Source organism: Mastacembelus armatus, chromosome 13, assembly GCF_900324485.2.
Source record: "Mastacembelus armatus chromosome 13, fMasArm1.2, whole genome shotgun sequence".
Classification (NCBI taxonomy): Eukaryota; Metazoa; Chordata; class Actinopteri; order Synbranchiformes; family Mastacembelidae; genus Mastacembelus; species Mastacembelus armatus.
The window spans coordinates 10988908-11006619 of record NC_046645.1 but is presented as its reverse complement, the minus strand read 5'-3'; the positions used below and the strand labels follow the sequence as shown (position 1 = coordinate 11006619).

General features: G+C 39.7%; 2 protein-coding genes across 2 annotated transcripts; one reads left to right on the top strand and one right to left on the bottom strand.

Annotated features, from left to right (window-relative positions):
- Positions 1 to 84: 84 nt before the first annotated feature.
- rabgef1l (RAB guanine nucleotide exchange factor (GEF) 1, like) lies at positions 85 to 5937 on the bottom strand. Its single transcript, XM_026298632.1, has 9 exons — positions 5804 to 5937; positions 4663 to 4856; positions 4351 to 4523; positions 4001 to 4179; positions 3686 to 3767; positions 3403 to 3535; positions 3162 to 3253; positions 2794 to 3050; positions 85 to 2485 (listed from the first exon to the last, which is right to left on the bottom strand). Exons 2-9 carry the CDS (start codon positions 4833 to 4835, stop codon positions 2054 to 2056), a joined length of 1521 nt encoding a protein of 506 aa, XP_026154417.1. The 5' UTR covers positions 4836 to 4856; positions 5804 to 5937; the 3' UTR covers positions 85 to 2053.
- Positions 5938 to 7818: 1881 nt separating this feature from the next.
- LOC113124423 (caspase recruitment domain-containing protein 18-like) lies at positions 7819 to 9088 on the top strand. Its single transcript, XM_026297252.1, has 3 exons — positions 7819 to 7907; positions 8297 to 8531; positions 8999 to 9088. The coding sequence occupies exons 1-3, from the start codon at positions 7901 to 7903 to the stop codon at positions 9012 to 9014; spliced, it is 258 nt and encodes an 85-aa protein (XP_026153037.1). The 5' UTR covers positions 7819 to 7900; the 3' UTR covers positions 9015 to 9088.
- The last annotated feature ends 8624 nt before the right edge of the window (positions 9089 to 17712 follow it).

Sequence of the window (17712 nt, the reverse complement as noted above, 5' to 3'; positions counted from 1 at the left end):
ATGCAGAAATGTATAAATATAGTTTATTTAATCTGAGCTTGCAAAACCAAGACAGTCATGTGAAACACGAACAGGAACAACATGGGCATTTTCAATTTTTATTAATCATCATCACACACCCATAGATGTAAATATACCAACACTGCCTCAATAAGTTACATTTAAATAAAAGACAGTATTGAGTTATGCTCTCCCATGTGACGCAATAACAAATCTATGAGGTCAGAAAGATGATGTTTTCAACTTTTTAAAATACCTGACAAATGGCTTCTGCATACAGTGCAATATGAAGTTATTCAAGCAGTTGTTTGCATTAAAAACTTTTTTCTCAAACTGAAATAGTAATAGCACATCGACTAACCTCTTTTAAATATGAATTAATGAAATCTAGCAATGTAGGAAACTCTTAGCTCAGGGGCAAAGGAGACATTCTTCACACATACAGTACAACTCTCCTAGACGTTTCAGGACACAAAGACAAGGCTGAAATACGTCAGTGTAACAGTCCACAACATTGTTTTCACCTATCAGAGCAACCAGTTCCTTCATTAAATGGGTTTCTGAGTTAAGAGCTTTAAAATCAAATTGAAGAAAAGTGCTTCACAATAAATTTAACTCAATGTTACATTCATTTTTCTAATGAATGTAGCAGGGATTATTATATCTGCTGTGTAGGGGAAACAACCTCATCTTTATCTTGTTACTGAGTTCATCCAACAGCTCAGACAGAGCACAACAATAATCTGCCTTTTATTTTGAAGGAACATGCTTTTGACACAATCTTGAGAAGTTAATGAATGAAAATGCTACTATTCAATCACCGCAATTCATGTAACATGTTTTCAAGCTATTTTCTTTATGGAGTACTACTGTAAATATTACAGGATCAATGTCTCCTATAGCATCAAGAAGACACCTGCCACTCTATAGAAAAATAAAATCACTTCTGTACATCCAGCTTATGACTGGATTGAGAGGTCTGGCATTAAAACGAGACTACAATATCAACACACACACACACACACACAACTGGAGGACTTTGTGGTGTACCGATATTTACAGAACATGTCCATGCAGCATACACTCCCACACACACTTTCCTCACATGCACAACCACAACACAAGACTCTTTTTCCCCACAAGACGCAGCCAATACAGGAAGAAATCACAAGCATGAGCTGAAGGGTTATTTTAGTGAGGGGAATTTAAGTTATGAATCGTTCAGATTTTACCACTTCCTTCCCCAAAACCATTTTTACATGTTACTTGGGCAGTACAGCTCCACAAAGCAGTTTGTGCCTCCACTTCTCCAAATACACCAGAAGAAATCATATTATTCATAAGTAGACTCAAAATTTCTGAAGAGTTGCAGACCCTGAATGAAGGAAGCTGCAGTCAGGGGACACTGGGAGTGGATGATATGTTCCAGCAGCGTGGGTCAAGGATGCCAGTGCAGGTTTACGTATTTGGAAACTGTAATACAGACAGAACATCAGGGCTTTGCCACAGATGTTGCACTGGACCTTTGACTTTGCAACCAGGACAAAATTCTGGGAGTGTATTTGACCTCTGGGACTTCTTGTTGACTGAAATAATACCAGTGTCAACTAATACCCCTCTCTTTGTGCAAAGCAAAAGACAAAAAAAAAAATGGTAGGTTGGTAGGTGGATTTACTTTTGCACAAAGACAGGCTAGTTGTTTTCCTCTGTTCCCAGTCTTTATGCAAAGCTAAACTAACTGACTAAAACTAACCGGACTGCAGCTTTGCACTGATTGTACAAAGTGATACTGCTTCTCATTCAAGGTTCTGCAAGAAAGCAAAATGTGCCTTGCAAAGTGCCAAACTATTTCTTTAAATTAATACTTCTATTACTGTTCTGTGTTTTTCAGGGTCTTGAGGACAGTGGATGGATTGAATAAAAATGGCTGGAGTGAAACAGGATTTGTATCAGACAGTTGATGTGCATACAAACAGGAAGGTTTAACAGTAGGGAAAAAGTCAACAGTTGAGTAAAGCCTCTAGATTATGTTTTTAAAATAAAACTCTTGACATCACCCCGCAAACACTTGTGGTTGCAGCGGTGGTGGCAGGAGCTCATTCTCCACATTATCAGAGTCGATCGCTGATGATGCTGCAGATGCTGTCCCACTGGCTGTGGCTGCAGTGGGGTTCTGTGTCTCTAGTGGACAGCTCTCCAGAGCACTCTGAACCTTCTGCTCCACTTCGTCCGTCCAGTCGATGAGGTCGCTCTCCAGCTGGCGAGCCTTCTCCAAGACGCGCTCCTGCCTTTCCCCCAGACCCGTTAGCAGGTCCAGCCGTTTGTGGACTTGACTGAGAGCTGTGCTGCCTGTGGAGCAGGAGGGAACTCCAGTTGCCTGTGGCCAGTGGGGGGACCCCTGGCCTGACATGTAGAGCTCAAATTCCTCGGTGCTCATGTTCAGAGACTGACCATCCAGCTTCTCAATGAAGGCCACTGCACAGCACTGTGGAGAGGGGATGTGGAGGGTTGTTAAAAGAAGGTCATCAGTCTGTGATGAGACTTATTTAAAGGTTTCTGAGGTTTAACTCATCACTTGTCTACTACAGGTGGAATATGAATATTTTTACTTTACTGCATGGCTGCAGAGTTTACAAACCCTCTAGTTCTCTGTGTTGAGCTGTGCTGGATTATACAGATAAGAGTTTCTGTTATTTAGCTTGCCCCTACTCATACTATAAATTATTAAAAACAACAGCCAGTATAACACTAGCACCCTCAACCTCTTTGAAAAACATGTACTCATCTTCTCACCAGATTAGTGAAGTAGTAACCATCTTCTCCAGTCATGAGTCTGCTGGGGTTGCAGAAACGGGTGATGTACTGGATGTTGGACTGCAGCCGTGGAGGGTTTGCTTTCAGCACAATGTAGATGAGAGTGGGGAGGAAGTCGTCTGCGGATGCAGCCTCCTTCTTGCTCACTTTGATGGCGTTGAAGATGTGCTTGCTGCAGCGGGTGACGCACGCCAGCTTGTCCTTGGGTACGCGCTTTGAATCCATTTCAATCACATCTGGAATGGTGTGAATATATGAGTAAAATCCTGTATAGCTGAAGACATAACTGGATCATGAGGTGATGCTGTATCCTAGTCTTCAAGAAAATGAAACCTTAAGAGACCTACCAGTGATGGCTTTGACCACACTGTCAGAAACCTCAGGGATCTCCTCATCTACAGGAACACAGAGCATCTCAATGGTGACCCAGTGCAAGGCTCTGTAATGGAGCGCAAGAATGATTTCAATCTACGTTTCTACAAGATGAAGTTGATCTATCTGAAATTGTGCTTTTATTGTGCTCAGAGGGAATGCAGTGGCTACAAGCACAGCAGATGTGAGCGTTACCACCACTTCCTCCACGCTAACCTGATTCTCTTCTGAATGGCCAAGTCTTTCTTCTCATCATCTGTGGTCTCAGGACAGAAGACTTCCTTGTAGAGACGAGTCATCATGTACTTCTCTACTTCATCCATAATGCTCTCCACATGTTCAGATGAACCTTTTAAAACAGAAGCACAAAGTACAAGGATATACAAGGCTAAATACATTACTTCATAATGTTCACACTGTTGGTAGCTGGAAAAGTATCAGCTGTGAAAAAGTGTTTAAATAGTAACAACGTTTAAAAAAAGAGAGAGTTAACCAGTACCTTTGAACTGTGCATGGAGGCGTTCTGAGAGATTCTGGTAGAAGTCCTGCACACACTCTGACAGCTCATCAGCACCCAGATCCTATACAAAGAATGGAAGTTGACAATCATCACTGAAGTATGTGATAGTCAGGATCTCACAGAGAACAATTCGGTTTTACCATATGGTGAATAAATGTTTAATGTCATGCAAAGAAATCAATAAGACACCACAAGAGCCACTGGTTTGCTCGCGTTTTGGACTTGGAACAACTATACATAAATGAGAATTAATAAGTGGTTCCGACAAGCTCAAACAAAACATAGTGAGCTTACCCGCTTATAGACCATGCTCTCAGTAAAGGCCCGGCACTGTTTGAAGATCTCCCTGCCAGACTTCAGGGGTTTGAGAAAATCAATGAACTCTCGTGTTGCATGGTCACTTTCCAAAGAGGAATGCCGACTTGCAGAGGAGCTGGGGCTTGGGCTGGACTGTGCGTCAAAAGGAGCACCATCTGTGGGATGTTATTTTAATCAAATCTACAGACATTTCACCAAATATGCCTTTGCCACATGTAGCAGTGGTGCTAGTTTACAGTCTACTAGCTTATTTTAATCTGTCTTTTTAAGCAAAGACATTTAATAACTATCAATTCTCCCAGGAACTTGATAAAAAAACTATGTACCTTTTTTTGGTGGTGTTTTTGTGGAGGGAATAAAAAACTTAGTGACTGTGTTGACTTTGCTGGACTTTTCCTTAGTTTTTCTTTCTTCAAACTTGCTGAAGGGTGTGATGGTAGGCTGTGGTTGGGCCCTCTGATGCCGGCTTGCATATGCTTCCTCTTCCTCTCTCTGCAACCTAAAAGGGAAAAGTAAAGCAGAGCTATAACAGTTAGCTTCAAAAGCAAATCCACAAACTGAGGAGATATAAGAGTCAAAGACACAGTGTTGCCATCTGTGATGTATAGTACACAGGACGCAGAGAGTGACAGACAAACCTCTCAGCAAGTGCCCAGTCTTCCTGAATCTGCTTTTGCCTTTCTCGCTGGTTTTCCTCTCGCCAACACTTTGAGCACAGGCCCTGCCAAGCAGTGTTGCCATAAAAACCACATCCCTTCTTGCAAAGCAGCTCTGATTGGTCCAGATGGATCCCACGCCTCTGGCTCGTCATCTTTCACCCAAGTCAGGAGGACTGCTGGGGCCAATGCAAGTCGTTTTAACATAAAATAGGTTGACAGGATTCACATTAAAGTTATCTGTAATTTATTTATGACTAGCCATAACTGTCATTTAAAATATCTGAAATGACATTTTGACTAGTAAGAATTGCTCATTGACTTGAATGGGAAAACCTCTTTAAGATATCTACAATTGAATTCTGACTAGTCAAAAGTTGAATTAGCGATATCTGTAATTTGAAAACATAAATATCTTTCTGGATATCTAAAACTAGCATATTACTAGTCATAATTCAATTGTAGATATCTGAAATTGCAGTTCCTGACTAGTCAAGAGTACATTGTAGATATCAAAAATGTGATTTTTGACTAGTCCAAAGTCATAGGGGGCCAACCAACAGACCACACCAAGACCTTTAACACACTAAATACCAAAACAAACCAGCAACACAGGCACAAAGCTGAGCTCTGACCTGCAGAGTATCAGCCATTCAAGTTGTCTAACAACTTTTGCAGCCGAGTTCAAGTCCAAATCTCACCAGGCATCGTTGGCCGCACTCAGCTAATGTGGCTTTACAGCAGTTTAATCAAGGCTCTGAGTGGATTTATTTTCGGGGACAGAGGTTACTCCCGGTGAGACCACAAGGTTGTCTCCAGTTTTTTACATGTTAGCATCAACCTTAGCTAGCCACAATGCTCCGCGGACAGCGTTAGCGTTCACGCTGAATATAGTTAGTTACTTCCAGAGCCGCTTTGTCTCTCGGTTGTCAATTTATGAACGATGATTAAAGTGTCGAAGACGAGTCAGCTCAAAGTTTGTTACAGCTAATGACTCAAAACGCGAGCTCAAGCTAATACAGTTAGCTAAATACAGACCTAACGTGGCTAGCCAAGGTAACTATCGACACCAGCGGTGTGTGTTAATGAAGCTGCCCCAGGTTGTGAATTTGTGTCGACATACACTTTCATTCGCAGTGTCAAAAACTAGCAGGTTATCGTCGCTCCAGCTCCAGTCTACTTTCGGTGGATGTTTACATTAGCCGAGCGATAGCTTCGTCCGCAGCCATTTTGTCTGAAAGGTGATTCGTCTTCTTCGGTGCTTTTTATGTCCGTTTGCGAACAACTCAACGGTGCATTACTGCCCCCTCCTGGGATGGAGCTGGTTCTCGGATTTAGGAGGCTGAGTTTGAAATGAAGTTACACGGTCTGTCGCCATCTAGCGGTCCTGCTGCTGCATCTGAATCCCCCCAACACCCGAACCACCCATCCATTATCTATACCCGCTTATTCCTAATTAGGGTCAGCATGCCACCAGGCCAGAGAAAAAAATAGTGCTTGAAATGAGTTTACTGCCTCAGATTCACCTCGTTTCATTTTTTTCATTCATTCATAAAAAGAATCAGAGACAGAAACCTCTTTTCAGCATCACAATATAATCACTTTTTGACAAGAAGAATACTGTATTTTACTGATTATACTGAGTTTTTACTGGTGCTTAAAGTGGTAGAAAGCACATACATGGTACTACATGTATGTACTGGAGGGTTTATCATCCTTAAAATGTGCACAAGGATGATATAGATGTAGTCTGAGGCAGAACACTAATTTCAGTATCAACATATTAGTGGTAATCACCTTTTGGCAAAGAGAATACTCTGTTTTCTTGGTTATATTGGATCCTTGGGGGCACAGCACCAAAATGCAAAGAGTCAGTGGAATGATTTATTTTTCAAACAAACCACAACCACCTCTCACACTCTTAGTCATGTAGACTATGATGATCATATGATAAAGCAATCCGTGCAAGTGAAATTTGTGTAGTCCATTCACTTCCTCACAGGATTCATGGTACTAGACATTGCACATGTCACACTTGAACCAGTCCTCCTCATATTTGGGGTCTTCACTATCTCATCTTGAAAACACCACATTTTGTATTTTGACTCTTTTCTCCTAGAAAATGACCATGGGTGCTGCATATGTTTCCACTGCATTAAAGGATGTCAGGATGGTGGTCCCCTACCACCTTACCTGCTGTTATTACAAAGTAGGGGTTCCCAGCTTCCCCGACTGCATGGCTTGATGAGAAGGTGTCTTTCAGACCTGTCTGGTCTCAGTTCCAAATGTAGGAGTTGTTTTATGTCCAACTCATCAAGCAGTGTCTCATAGTTTCTGAACCACTTCTTGATTACTTCTTAATTCTGCAGCTGCCCTTGCAGCAGATACAGATTCAGGTTTCCTAATACTGAGGTTTGAGTTTCATTTGAGGAAAACCTGAGACCAACAGAAGCCGACATTCTTTGTCTTTGAGAAGTCAAAGGCTAACACTTGAACATCAGTGGGTTCATGAGTGGGAAACCTCGTTGAGAACACATCATTAGCTGGCGAGCTCTTTTTCTGCTTCAGGTGGTAGTAAATCTGTTCTACCACTGATGATTCCTTTCATTGTCTCTGCAGAGTTGTCTCTGCCCCCTTTCAGTTTTTGTTCACTCCACTGATCCACACTTATTCATTACATTACTCCTTTTCCTCCTTCCTGACACTGATCCCTTGCTTTTCTCTCTCTTTCTCTGTTTCCCCCCTGCAGTTACTTTCTTGCAATTTTCTGTAACAGGTAGTTAAACAATTATTGGCTATAATTTCTGTTTAAAATCCTCTCTAAAAAAGAAAGACATCGTTTTTATTGAAATCATGGTCAGTGGTGATGTTACTGTTTGACCATCAAACCAAAATGTTCGATTTGTTTTGTTATGTAACCGTAAGACGTGTTTGTGGAAGGTTAACTATCAGCAGAGATAAAAGCTTAAATCATTAGAGACAAAATCAAAATTAGGTTTGACTGACTTCTTTTCTCTGGCAGAAGAAAACAGTATATTAAGTGTTAAAGGGCTGTTAAGTCCACTAAAGTCGGTTACTCGGCGTAAAGCTAAAAAAGCGCATCCTGTGGACGTGACGCACAGTCCCTGCCTGCAAAGTCCTGGATTGAGCTGTGCGCTTTTCTTCATTCAGTCCAAACAGTCCTGTTGAAGCTGAAGCGAAGTGATACGAGATTTGAACAATGGCAGGTAAGAGTCTAAATGTGCTTTGGAAGTTACCAGGACTTAGGGTAAACAGACTCCTGAACATAGTCTGATAGTCTTTGGTACATTCCACCTCTTTCAACTTTTAAACAGATTTTATAGGATTTTCTGATTTTCAACTTTTCACATCTGTAAACATCTTTTCATCGCTGTCCAGACGACTGAAAATCAGGTTGATTTTTTTTTTTAATTTTACGGCTAAAATTAAGAAGTTGAACATGATTTTCTGTTCCACAAACCAAACAATTAAGGTTAATGTTTAAGAAAGGGTTTTCACACACAGGACAGCACGATTCATCAACACCATCACTGAACTCACAATAAGAGGGATAATGGATATTGTGTAATTTTCTTTTCCTTCGTTGGCGTGACAGATCGGTTCGTGAATGAAATGACTGATGTACTGATTAATCAGCTCCTGGACGACCTTTTAAACGATGGTTTCCTGAATACTGAGCAGAGAGACTTAGTACTAGCGGGGAACAACACAGCACAGAGGGCAGGCCTCCTCTTTGACACTGTGACGGGGAGAGGGAATGATGCCATGGAGAGGATGATCTCCCACCTTCAACCCTTGAATCCTGAGCTTGCCAATTTCTTGCAGAACAGGTGAGACCTGATGAGTTAGAACGATCTAAATGACTTAGAAATTAAAACGTCACTATTTGCTCATTAACATGAATGGGGAGACCTTAGTTGATTACACTCTATCAATAAAGCAAAACCACTGAATGTAAAGGTGTGTCCAAACCTTTGAATGGTACTGTACATTATTTTGAATGAGACCATTTCAACGTTTGCATGTGCCTGAGGTAGGGAGAACCTGAAGCTGGTTATTTATATGATGAACCTGCAGTCACTGGATATTTTTCTTACTGTGAACAAATCTTCTGAAAAGACCTAAGAAGAAAGGTTCAGTAATATCCTGAAACAGATGGACACTGTAGTTTTTATCAAACATTAATACACACTTTGGCTACACTGGAAATGTGAGTTGTCTGTTTTGTTTGTTTGTTTTGAAAACAGGACAAATATACAATCACCAGTCTGCAGTTATTTTTGTTGTTTTCACACAGGGCCCAAGGAAATTAAGAAATGGTCACCGAACCTCCTCCCTACATGAAATGAAGACAAAATGAGGAGTGAAGATGCTCATCATCCTGTTACGGTGCAATTTAAAAAAAAAAAAAAGTTCAAGTTCAAATTCAAAAGCTTTTGTTTCTTTCAGATTTGGCATCACCGGCCACGATGTGGAAATGATGTAGTTTTACTGCAGGACCAATGTGGTGGGTTTTGTTCCCAAACACATTTCTATTCATTCATACATGTCGCAAAGGAAAACTTAACTGTTACAAAATATGTTTTAACTTTGCTGTTATCATTGGCGTGTTTGCCGTGGCCTGTGCATGACAGTCTGTTTGCAACAAGATCATTCTGTAATCTGACTTTATTAAACATCATAATAAAAAAACAACAGTGTGTGTTTATTAACTTGTAAAACAATGTATTTTTCTTTCTCATGGTGTCACTATAAAACATAATATTTCTGTTTTTGTATATATTCCGTGATTTTTACGTTGAGTGAAAGTTAATTCATCATTAGCAGAGAGGGGAGCGTGGATCTTTCAAAGTCCCACGGGTTAATGATTCATTCAGGATTAACTAACGTGGGATTCCTGTTAGAGTCTCGCTTATTTGAAATGTGCTATAACATAAATGACGGGCGTGGCTGTTAAATGCGCTAAATGCGGTTAGTCGGCGTAAAGACAAAAAAAAAAAAAATAAAATAAAATAAACGCATCGTGTGGACGTCATGCAGAGTCCCTGCGCTCAAAGTCCTGGATTGAGCTGTGCGCTTTTCTTTATTCAGTCCAAACAGTCCTGTTGAAGCTGAAGCGAAATGATACGAGATTTGAACAATGGCAGGTAAGAGTCTAAATGTGCTTTGGAAGTTACCAGGACTTAGGGTAAACAGACTCCTGTGCGCGCTGGGAGGATCATGGAGACGATCAGCCAGCATGTAGTTCCTGTAAGTCTTCATCGTCTATGAAGACGATGAGGAAGATCAGGAGGCACAAACAGGCTGATACATCAGTTAAAGAAAAGTTTTGATTATTCAGTATTGTCTCTCAGCCTATATGACACGTAGACCTCTATAGTTTCAGTTTGCTGCCGCTCACGTGTTTCACCATCTGTAGCTCTACTAAGTCCACTGCCATTAATATAGGCTGTAAGATAAAACTTGGTCATCAGTGTGCATTACTTAAAGGTGTTATTACAAGTAACTGTCTATTCAACACTGAGAACCAGTTAAGCCTACTTAAATATCATAGATCAATTTGCTATAAACCTGCCCCTCATGAAAGACATAATGTTCAGTTGTCACTTCAACTTCACAGTCACTTTGGAGGATGTAGTATGTGCTGCTGAACTGGATTATATTATATAGGGAAGTGCTGCTGTTGTTTAGTGTGTCCTCAGTGAATGCTGAAAGCTGAATGAAGCTGCCCAACAATGCTGGAAATGCCTGAAATGCATTGCTGAATAAGCTGAAGGCTGAAATGTAAAACTGGAGTTGGAAGCTTAACTTGGTTAGCTACAAAACTATTCAACATTGCCTGAAAGAGTGGAAAGAGAATGATATGATGAAGTAGAAATAAACTGGCTTTCAATTGCTAAAGAAAGATGTGTTAAACTAATATAAAAGAAGACAGTATAGTGAAGAAATTTTGTAGTAGGATTGAAGAGAAGGAAGAACTAAAGGAATTAAATATAGTTAAAGAAAGAAAAAGGGAAGAATGAAACAGTGAAAAAGTGAAATTGCAGAAAGACTGTATAGACAGAAAGAATGTATAGTTCAAAAACTGATAAATACTGCTGAAAAATACAGAAGGTAAATGCTGGGTAGCCAAACCAGGAATATTTGAAGGAAGGTTTTCTTAGAGAAAGAAGAGAAGAAGGAAAGAAAGACTGAAAAAGGGAAGAAATGAAGCAATAAAGCAGTATAACTAAAAAATAAACAGATGTGCACTTGTAAAAAGGCTGAATGGGAGGAAGAATGTGTTGGAAAAGAGCAAATATTAGCATTTCCTAGCTTCTATTTTGAAACCATGAAATAAAAGGATTTTTATTTTGAAAATTATTTTGAATATTTGTTATGTTTGGAACACTGCAGTAACTTCCTGTAAATAACTGTAGACTTTTATTGTGGAAGTCCACCCATGTCCTCCTGAAGAAGACACCATGCCTGACATTTAAAATGGCCTCAGTTGGTGCTTAAAGCTGTATGCCAATGACAAAAGTCTATTTTAAGGTCATGTTGCTGTTTCAGGGCTTTTATATTGAAAGAATGCTATAAAAGGGCTTTTATTTTGAATATTTCTTATACTTTACAAAACCATAATATTTTCATATAAATAATTGTAGACTTTTATTGTGAAAGTCTGAACATGGCCCGCTTGGAGAAGACACCATGGCTGACAGTTAAAATGGCATCAGTCGGTGCCTGAAGCTGAATTAAACAAGTCCATTTTAATGTCATATTGCTGTTTCAAGGGCTTTTATTTTGAAAGAATGCTATAAAAAGGCTTTTATTTTGGACAACGTTCTGACAGAGACTAGTGGGACCTTATGTTAGAATCTGGACTTTATTTTGAATATTTTTATTTTTTACACAACGATAATATCTTCCTATAAATAACTGCAGGCTTTTATTGTGAAAGTTGTTGTCATGTCCTGCTTGGAGAAGACAACATGGCCCACACTGAGAATGGTCCCCATGTGTAACAGCAGTGCAGTGGACATTGGGTAGCCAGTCAGTCTAATTACCAACCACAGGCATGTGTTTTCTCTCTTGCATTTGTTTTCTCTCTTACAGGAGTACAGGGAGATGCAGCGTAAAGTGAAGGTAGAGGTGGCAAAGGCCAAACAAAGGGCGTATGAGGATTTGTATGATAGGTTGGACTCTAAGGAGGGAGAGGTGGATTTGTACAGTTTGGCTAGGCAGAGAGACAGAGATGGTTGGGATGTGCAGCAGGTTAGGGTGATTAAGGACAAGGATGGAAATGTGTTGACAGGTGCCACAAGTGTGATGCAAAGATGGAAGGAATACTTTGAAGAGTTGATGAATGAGGAAAATGTTAGAGAGCACAGAGTAGAAGAGGTGACTGTTGTGGAGCAGGAAGTAGCAAAGATCAGTAAGAATGAAGAGAGGAAGACGTTGAAGAGGATGAAGAGTGGAAAGGCAGTTGGTCCTGATGACATACCTGTGGAGGTATGGAAGTGTTTAGGAGAGGTGGCAGTAGAGTTTTTGACTGGGCTACTTAACAAGACCTTGGAGAGTGAGAGGATGCCTGAGGAACGGAGGAGAAGTGTACTGGTGCCCATCTTTAAGAACAAGGGAGATGTGCAGAGTTGTGGAAACTACAGAGGAATAAAGTTGATGAGTCCCACAATGAAGTTATGGTAAAGAGTAGTGGAGGTTAGGCTGAGGTCAGAAGTGAGCATTTGTGAGCAGCAGTTTTAAAAAACACTTCAAGAAATAACATAACAAAAAACATAATATGGCAACATCATGTCAGGGATAGTAATGTAATCTTGTGTGACCAATACATGAGCGTACAGAGAGCTTAGCAGAACCACCAACCAAAAGTGCTGTCTTTTTAATAATATAATAAAAGAAACTGGCCTTATGTGATATTTTCAGGCTCTCTAACTGAAGAAAAACTTACACAGACATTAAGGATTTAACACTCTATTTTAATCATGATGAGAATGATTTTATTTCCTTCTCTGCCTGGAAAGCACAGCCTGGCATGCTTTTGCTCAGTTAATGCAAGCTCGGCCAAAAATAGCTGTTTGCTGTTACTTTCTGTGGTTTGCAGTGTGAAAAGTTTCCAGCACACTTTAAACTTGAATTTCAAACTGCAGTTCAATTCAATGCAAGCTTTAATTAAGTATATTAACAAGTACTTTTACATTTGATGCATCAAGTAAATTCAGCTTAGAATGCATTTCTTTTTTTTTTTACTTAAGATTTTAAATGCAGAGTCATTTTCCCTCAGTCTTTACAGCAGCAAGCTCAAAGTCATTATGATCAAAAGTCAAAATGGCCAAAATTAGAAAAAGCTCTAAAAAGTTTAAAAATGCCAGAATTTCACTTTGAGTCAAGTGGAGTGTGGACCAATGAAAACATTCTGTTGGGATGATGTGAATGATGGTGAAAAGTTGTCAGAAATGCTACAGAATCCCATGCAGTCAAGCATGCATTCCATGAACTGGGAGAAAATAGGTGGGATGGAATACAGACAAGCCCTGATTGTATGCAGTGAAATTGAGGATGAAATTCCTGTTTTCAGTCAGATTCAATACTTTTAATTTACAACACTGTGTATTTTATTGTTACCAAACTTTTGACAGAACAATTCTCAGAGCACCACCATGCACTTAAAGTACAGAGATACTGTGACTTGAGTGAACAGGTTTGAGGTTCTACAGGTCTTTTGATCTTCAGAGGTCATATGGGTCAGATGATGGTGAATATATTGTACCCTCGTTTGTGATGATTTAATTTTTATTAAATAAAGGTTAAAAGATAAAATATGTTAAATAAAAGTTCAAACTGAAATGTGTATGTTGACTGTTAAATTAAATGCACACATTTTAGTACATCAGATTTAATGCAGATTTTGCATATAAAAATGGTCTGTATATGAACACGTAACAGGGTTAGAAATACCTCCATAAGCTATTGACACATGTAGTGTCATTTTAACACCGACTTGGTCTAAATGGAGCTTATAGCGTTAATGGTAAACACTTACAGTGCTTTTTAAACTCTACGCAAGTGTGAAAAAAAGTAACACTACTTTAAGTATGTTTTTAACTCTATTTAATCTGAACCTATATAAACACTGAAACACTCTACTATTGTAGAGCAGTTGAAAAAAGACTATCTATTTTACTCTGGCTCTGTGCCGTGCTTGTGGTCCTATCACACCACCCGTCCTGACAGCACAAACTGTGTTATGCTGAGTTCTGTCCTGCCTGCAGCGACCTGTCTGCACCTTCATTTTGAATTAATACAAACACAACTGTCCTCTTTGATCTGTTCATCAGTTTACAGAGTGTACACTCGAAGGACAACCCATTACCTTGGAGACAAATACCAAGGCTGTAAACCAAATGAACGTTCACATTGCCACCACTCTCCTCCATGACATTGGTAAATTTATGCTTTGGCTTATTATTTTCTTCACTTCAAAAAGTGGAATAGAATAAGAATTTGAGAGATACTTCAAAGCTTGGAGAATTGATTGATAGTAATGCTGGGTATATTTGACTTTCCAGTACAAACTTTCAAGTACTCTAATAATATAGTACAGTAATGCAGTCACAACAATTTTTTCATATTACAAGAAATGATGATATGAAACTTTAATGTGCTCTGAAATTTGTATATTGGCTGTGATATGTGTCATCATGGCTGTGTGAGCAGTCCAGCACTGGATAAGGACTACCTCTGCTCTTTATGTGTCTACAAATTCAGTCTTGGCAGCTGCCGTTTGCATGTATGTATATAGTTATGTATATGTATAACTGTTTGTACATGTTATAATCTCGTGGTTAAATAAAACACACATTAACCTAAATGTTGCATCTTCATATACACAGGGTTATTACAAATTGACTATAACAGTTTCATGCATGTAGTGTCTTTCCTGTCTGTAATAGGGCTGCATGCAGATCCTGGCAGAGCAGGTCTGCCACATAATGCATGCCCCTGGTAAGTGGGCTGTATAACACAGTGCGACCAAACCATTTTGTGTATTTTAGCTTTGTTTTAATTAGTTATTTCTTAGTTTTTTCTTCAGATTAAGCTAAATATCTAAATATAGAAATGCACCCACACTAATGAATCTTACGGTTTTTAAAATAATTGGGGCTATTTGGTCATGACTTTATTTCATACATTTGATAACATCCAGTCTCATAGCAACAATCTGTCCCGTATCCAAACCTCGCACTTAAACTAAACAAGTCCCATGTGTTTTATGAGCAGGTATTTACATGCGAATTCAACACAAAACATTCAGTGGTCATCCCTGAAAGCCTCATTCTACCATAACGCTCAGTCTATAAACAACAAGCAGCCTTTGGAAAGCGAGCAGATTTCAGGAACATCTTGACGAGGAAACACTACTTAAATCAGAGTTTAGCCTGATAAAACACAGATGACATTAAATATTCAGAAACTACAATTAAGATGGGATCTGTTATCATTGTTAGCGGTTGTCAGTCCTTTGCCTAAGAATTCATTCATTTGGTCAAGCGCGCCCCCGCGAGGTGCAGGCAGATCGCTGCAGGCAGAACTCGGCATAACACACCTCGAACCGCCAGGTGAATTGGACTATTTAAGTTGATACTTTCGCGAGAGCAAGTATCCACATGTTGCTAAACTTGCAAAACATTATGTTTGCCTCTCTTCAACATCAGCACCAAGTGAGAGAGCGTTCTCCACTGCAATAGAAACTGTTTGTGCAAGCAGATCTTGACTTGCAACAGAAAATGTTAACAAGCTGATTTTATTGCAAAAAAAAAAAAAACAAAAAAAAAAACAACTTGAAAATAGTGGCCTAGAATTTAAAAAAGTGACCCAGTGTACTGAGCTATTATGTTGATTTTGAAATGCAGCGAAAACACGACTCGTCCAATAAAATACGAGTCATCTAATATATGACTGGTCTCAGAAAAATACGTCTGGTCTCAAAAAACATACCTGGTCCTGAAAAATACGTCTGGTGTCTGAAAAATACTTCAGGTGAAGAAAAATATGTGTGATCTCTGAAAAACACGATTATTAACACGGAAATAAATATATATAGACAGCTCTGTGGTTTTCATGTTGGTTACACCTCTAACTATAAATGCAGTCTGCACAGGCAACACACGAATCTGAAACTGAGCATAGACATTCAGCACTATTTATTGTTTGAGTGACATGACACACTTGGGCAACAAAACACACCTGTCAGTCACATGTTTCAAGACTTTTGCTCGCATGAAAAATGGGCGGGGTCAAAGAAAAGGTGCAATGTCTCAAGTTGTGTATCAGATGTAAATACCTGGAAAAACAAGCTGAAATGCTGATCTCTTGTCTTATATTCATCTTTTGATGACAAATATTTTCAGTCTACGGCAAAAATAAAGGAATTGGCCTCACTTTTCCATTACTGTTAGAGGGGAGTCTATGTCAGCATACAAACAACATTCACTGAGTGCATTTCTTTCCCAAGAAAGTGGTCACATATAAAATACTGAATACTGTTTTATGTTTTATGATGGACAATACTAGTAAATTCAGAGGTCAAGCTAATCACTGAAATCTACCTTTTATTATAAGATCTGATGTATTAACAAAACTATTCAGATATCTATATACAAGAACTTTTTACTGTATATAGCTTTCTGTTTAAATGTTAAACTTTAGAATGCAATCATTCAACTGTTTATTTATACTGTTTATATTATGCTATATACACACTTACTTTTGGATAGAATATAGGGTGCTGATTGACAAAAACATAGGTGCATCAACAGATAAGAGGACTGCAGTACATCTAAGATACATAGGGACAGAGTGTACCTGTTTCTTCTGCAGCTTTCCATGTATACTTCTATAGCAAAGCAACCTCAAAGTTTCTCCTTTGTTAACATCTTTCACAAACACAAATGATGTCCCTGATCCAATTAGCATGTTTAGCCTAGCGTAGGTTCAAGCACTCGCTATGAATAACAGAAAGGATAGCTCAGCAAGCACTAACCATAACACTATCTCACAGTGAGTTGGCATAACACAACTAACTGAACATAATATCTATTACTAGTAACGGGTTTGAGAACAACGATAACAGGGCAAATATGTTAACACATTACTGTTGCCATTAACAACATGGGAAAATACTGAAACTCACTTGCAATAGACGCACACAACTACACAACAGCTACTTCTGTACATCAGAGTATGTCTCTGATAGTCCCTGTCATTTACTGCACGTAGCGCAGATGACTGTACCTGGCAAGGTACCCAAGCAGACAAGATGGCTCCCGACTGGTCGAGAGCCCGGGTCAAGTGAGAGTGTTGTAGGTAGGGGAGCGGAAGTCAGCTGGGGTGTGTCCAGTGTAAAGTAACCACTGGGGGCCTTTTTTACAATGCATGTTAGGTTGATTGGTGAATCTAAATTTCCCGTAGGAGTGAGTGTGAGTGTGTGAGGTTGTCTGTCTTTGTGGCCCTGTGATGGACTGGTGACCTGTCCAGGGTATACCCCTGCCTTCCACCCGAAAGAGAGCTGGGATAGGCTCCAGAAGATCCCTGTGACCCTGGTTCAGGAAAATGGATGGATGGATGGATGGATGGATGCTATAAATACACCACCTGCAGTGCACTGTACTGTGCATCCACCTTGTTGTGGCCTGCAAAGCGCTGTCACTGTTATACCTTTGCTGGCTGTATCTTCTCAGCTCTCTTCTCCTTCTCTGCTCCTCAGTCTTCTCAGGGTCATTACACTTAAAACCTCTTTTTCCTGTATTTTGAAGGTAGAGGATTAGATTTATTAGGTATCCAGTTGTGGGGGGCAGTCGTGGCCTAATGGATAGGGAGTTGGCCTTGTAATCTGAAACTCACAGGTTTGAGTCTCAGGTCTGGAAGGAATTGTCAGTGGGCAGAGTGAGCAGCCAGCGCCCTGTCCTCCCTCAATGTCAGAACTGAGGTGAGACCCTTGCGCAAGGCACC

Excerpts from the sequence above, each read along its gene's own strand:
- rabgef1l (XM_026298632.1), bottom strand. The coding sequence starts at position 4,835 with ATGACGAGCCAGAGGCGTGGGATCCATCTGGACCAATCAGAGCTGCTT. Across the intron at positions 4,524-4,662 it reads GACTGGGCACTTGCTGAGAG|GTTGCAGAGAGAGGAAGAGG; the intron begins GTTTGTCTGTCA and ends TTTCCCTTTTAG. Across the intron at positions 3,254-3,402 it reads GCCATTCAGAAGAGAATCAG|AGCCTTGCACTGGGTCACCA; the intron begins GTTAGCGTGGAG and ends GCTCCATTACAG.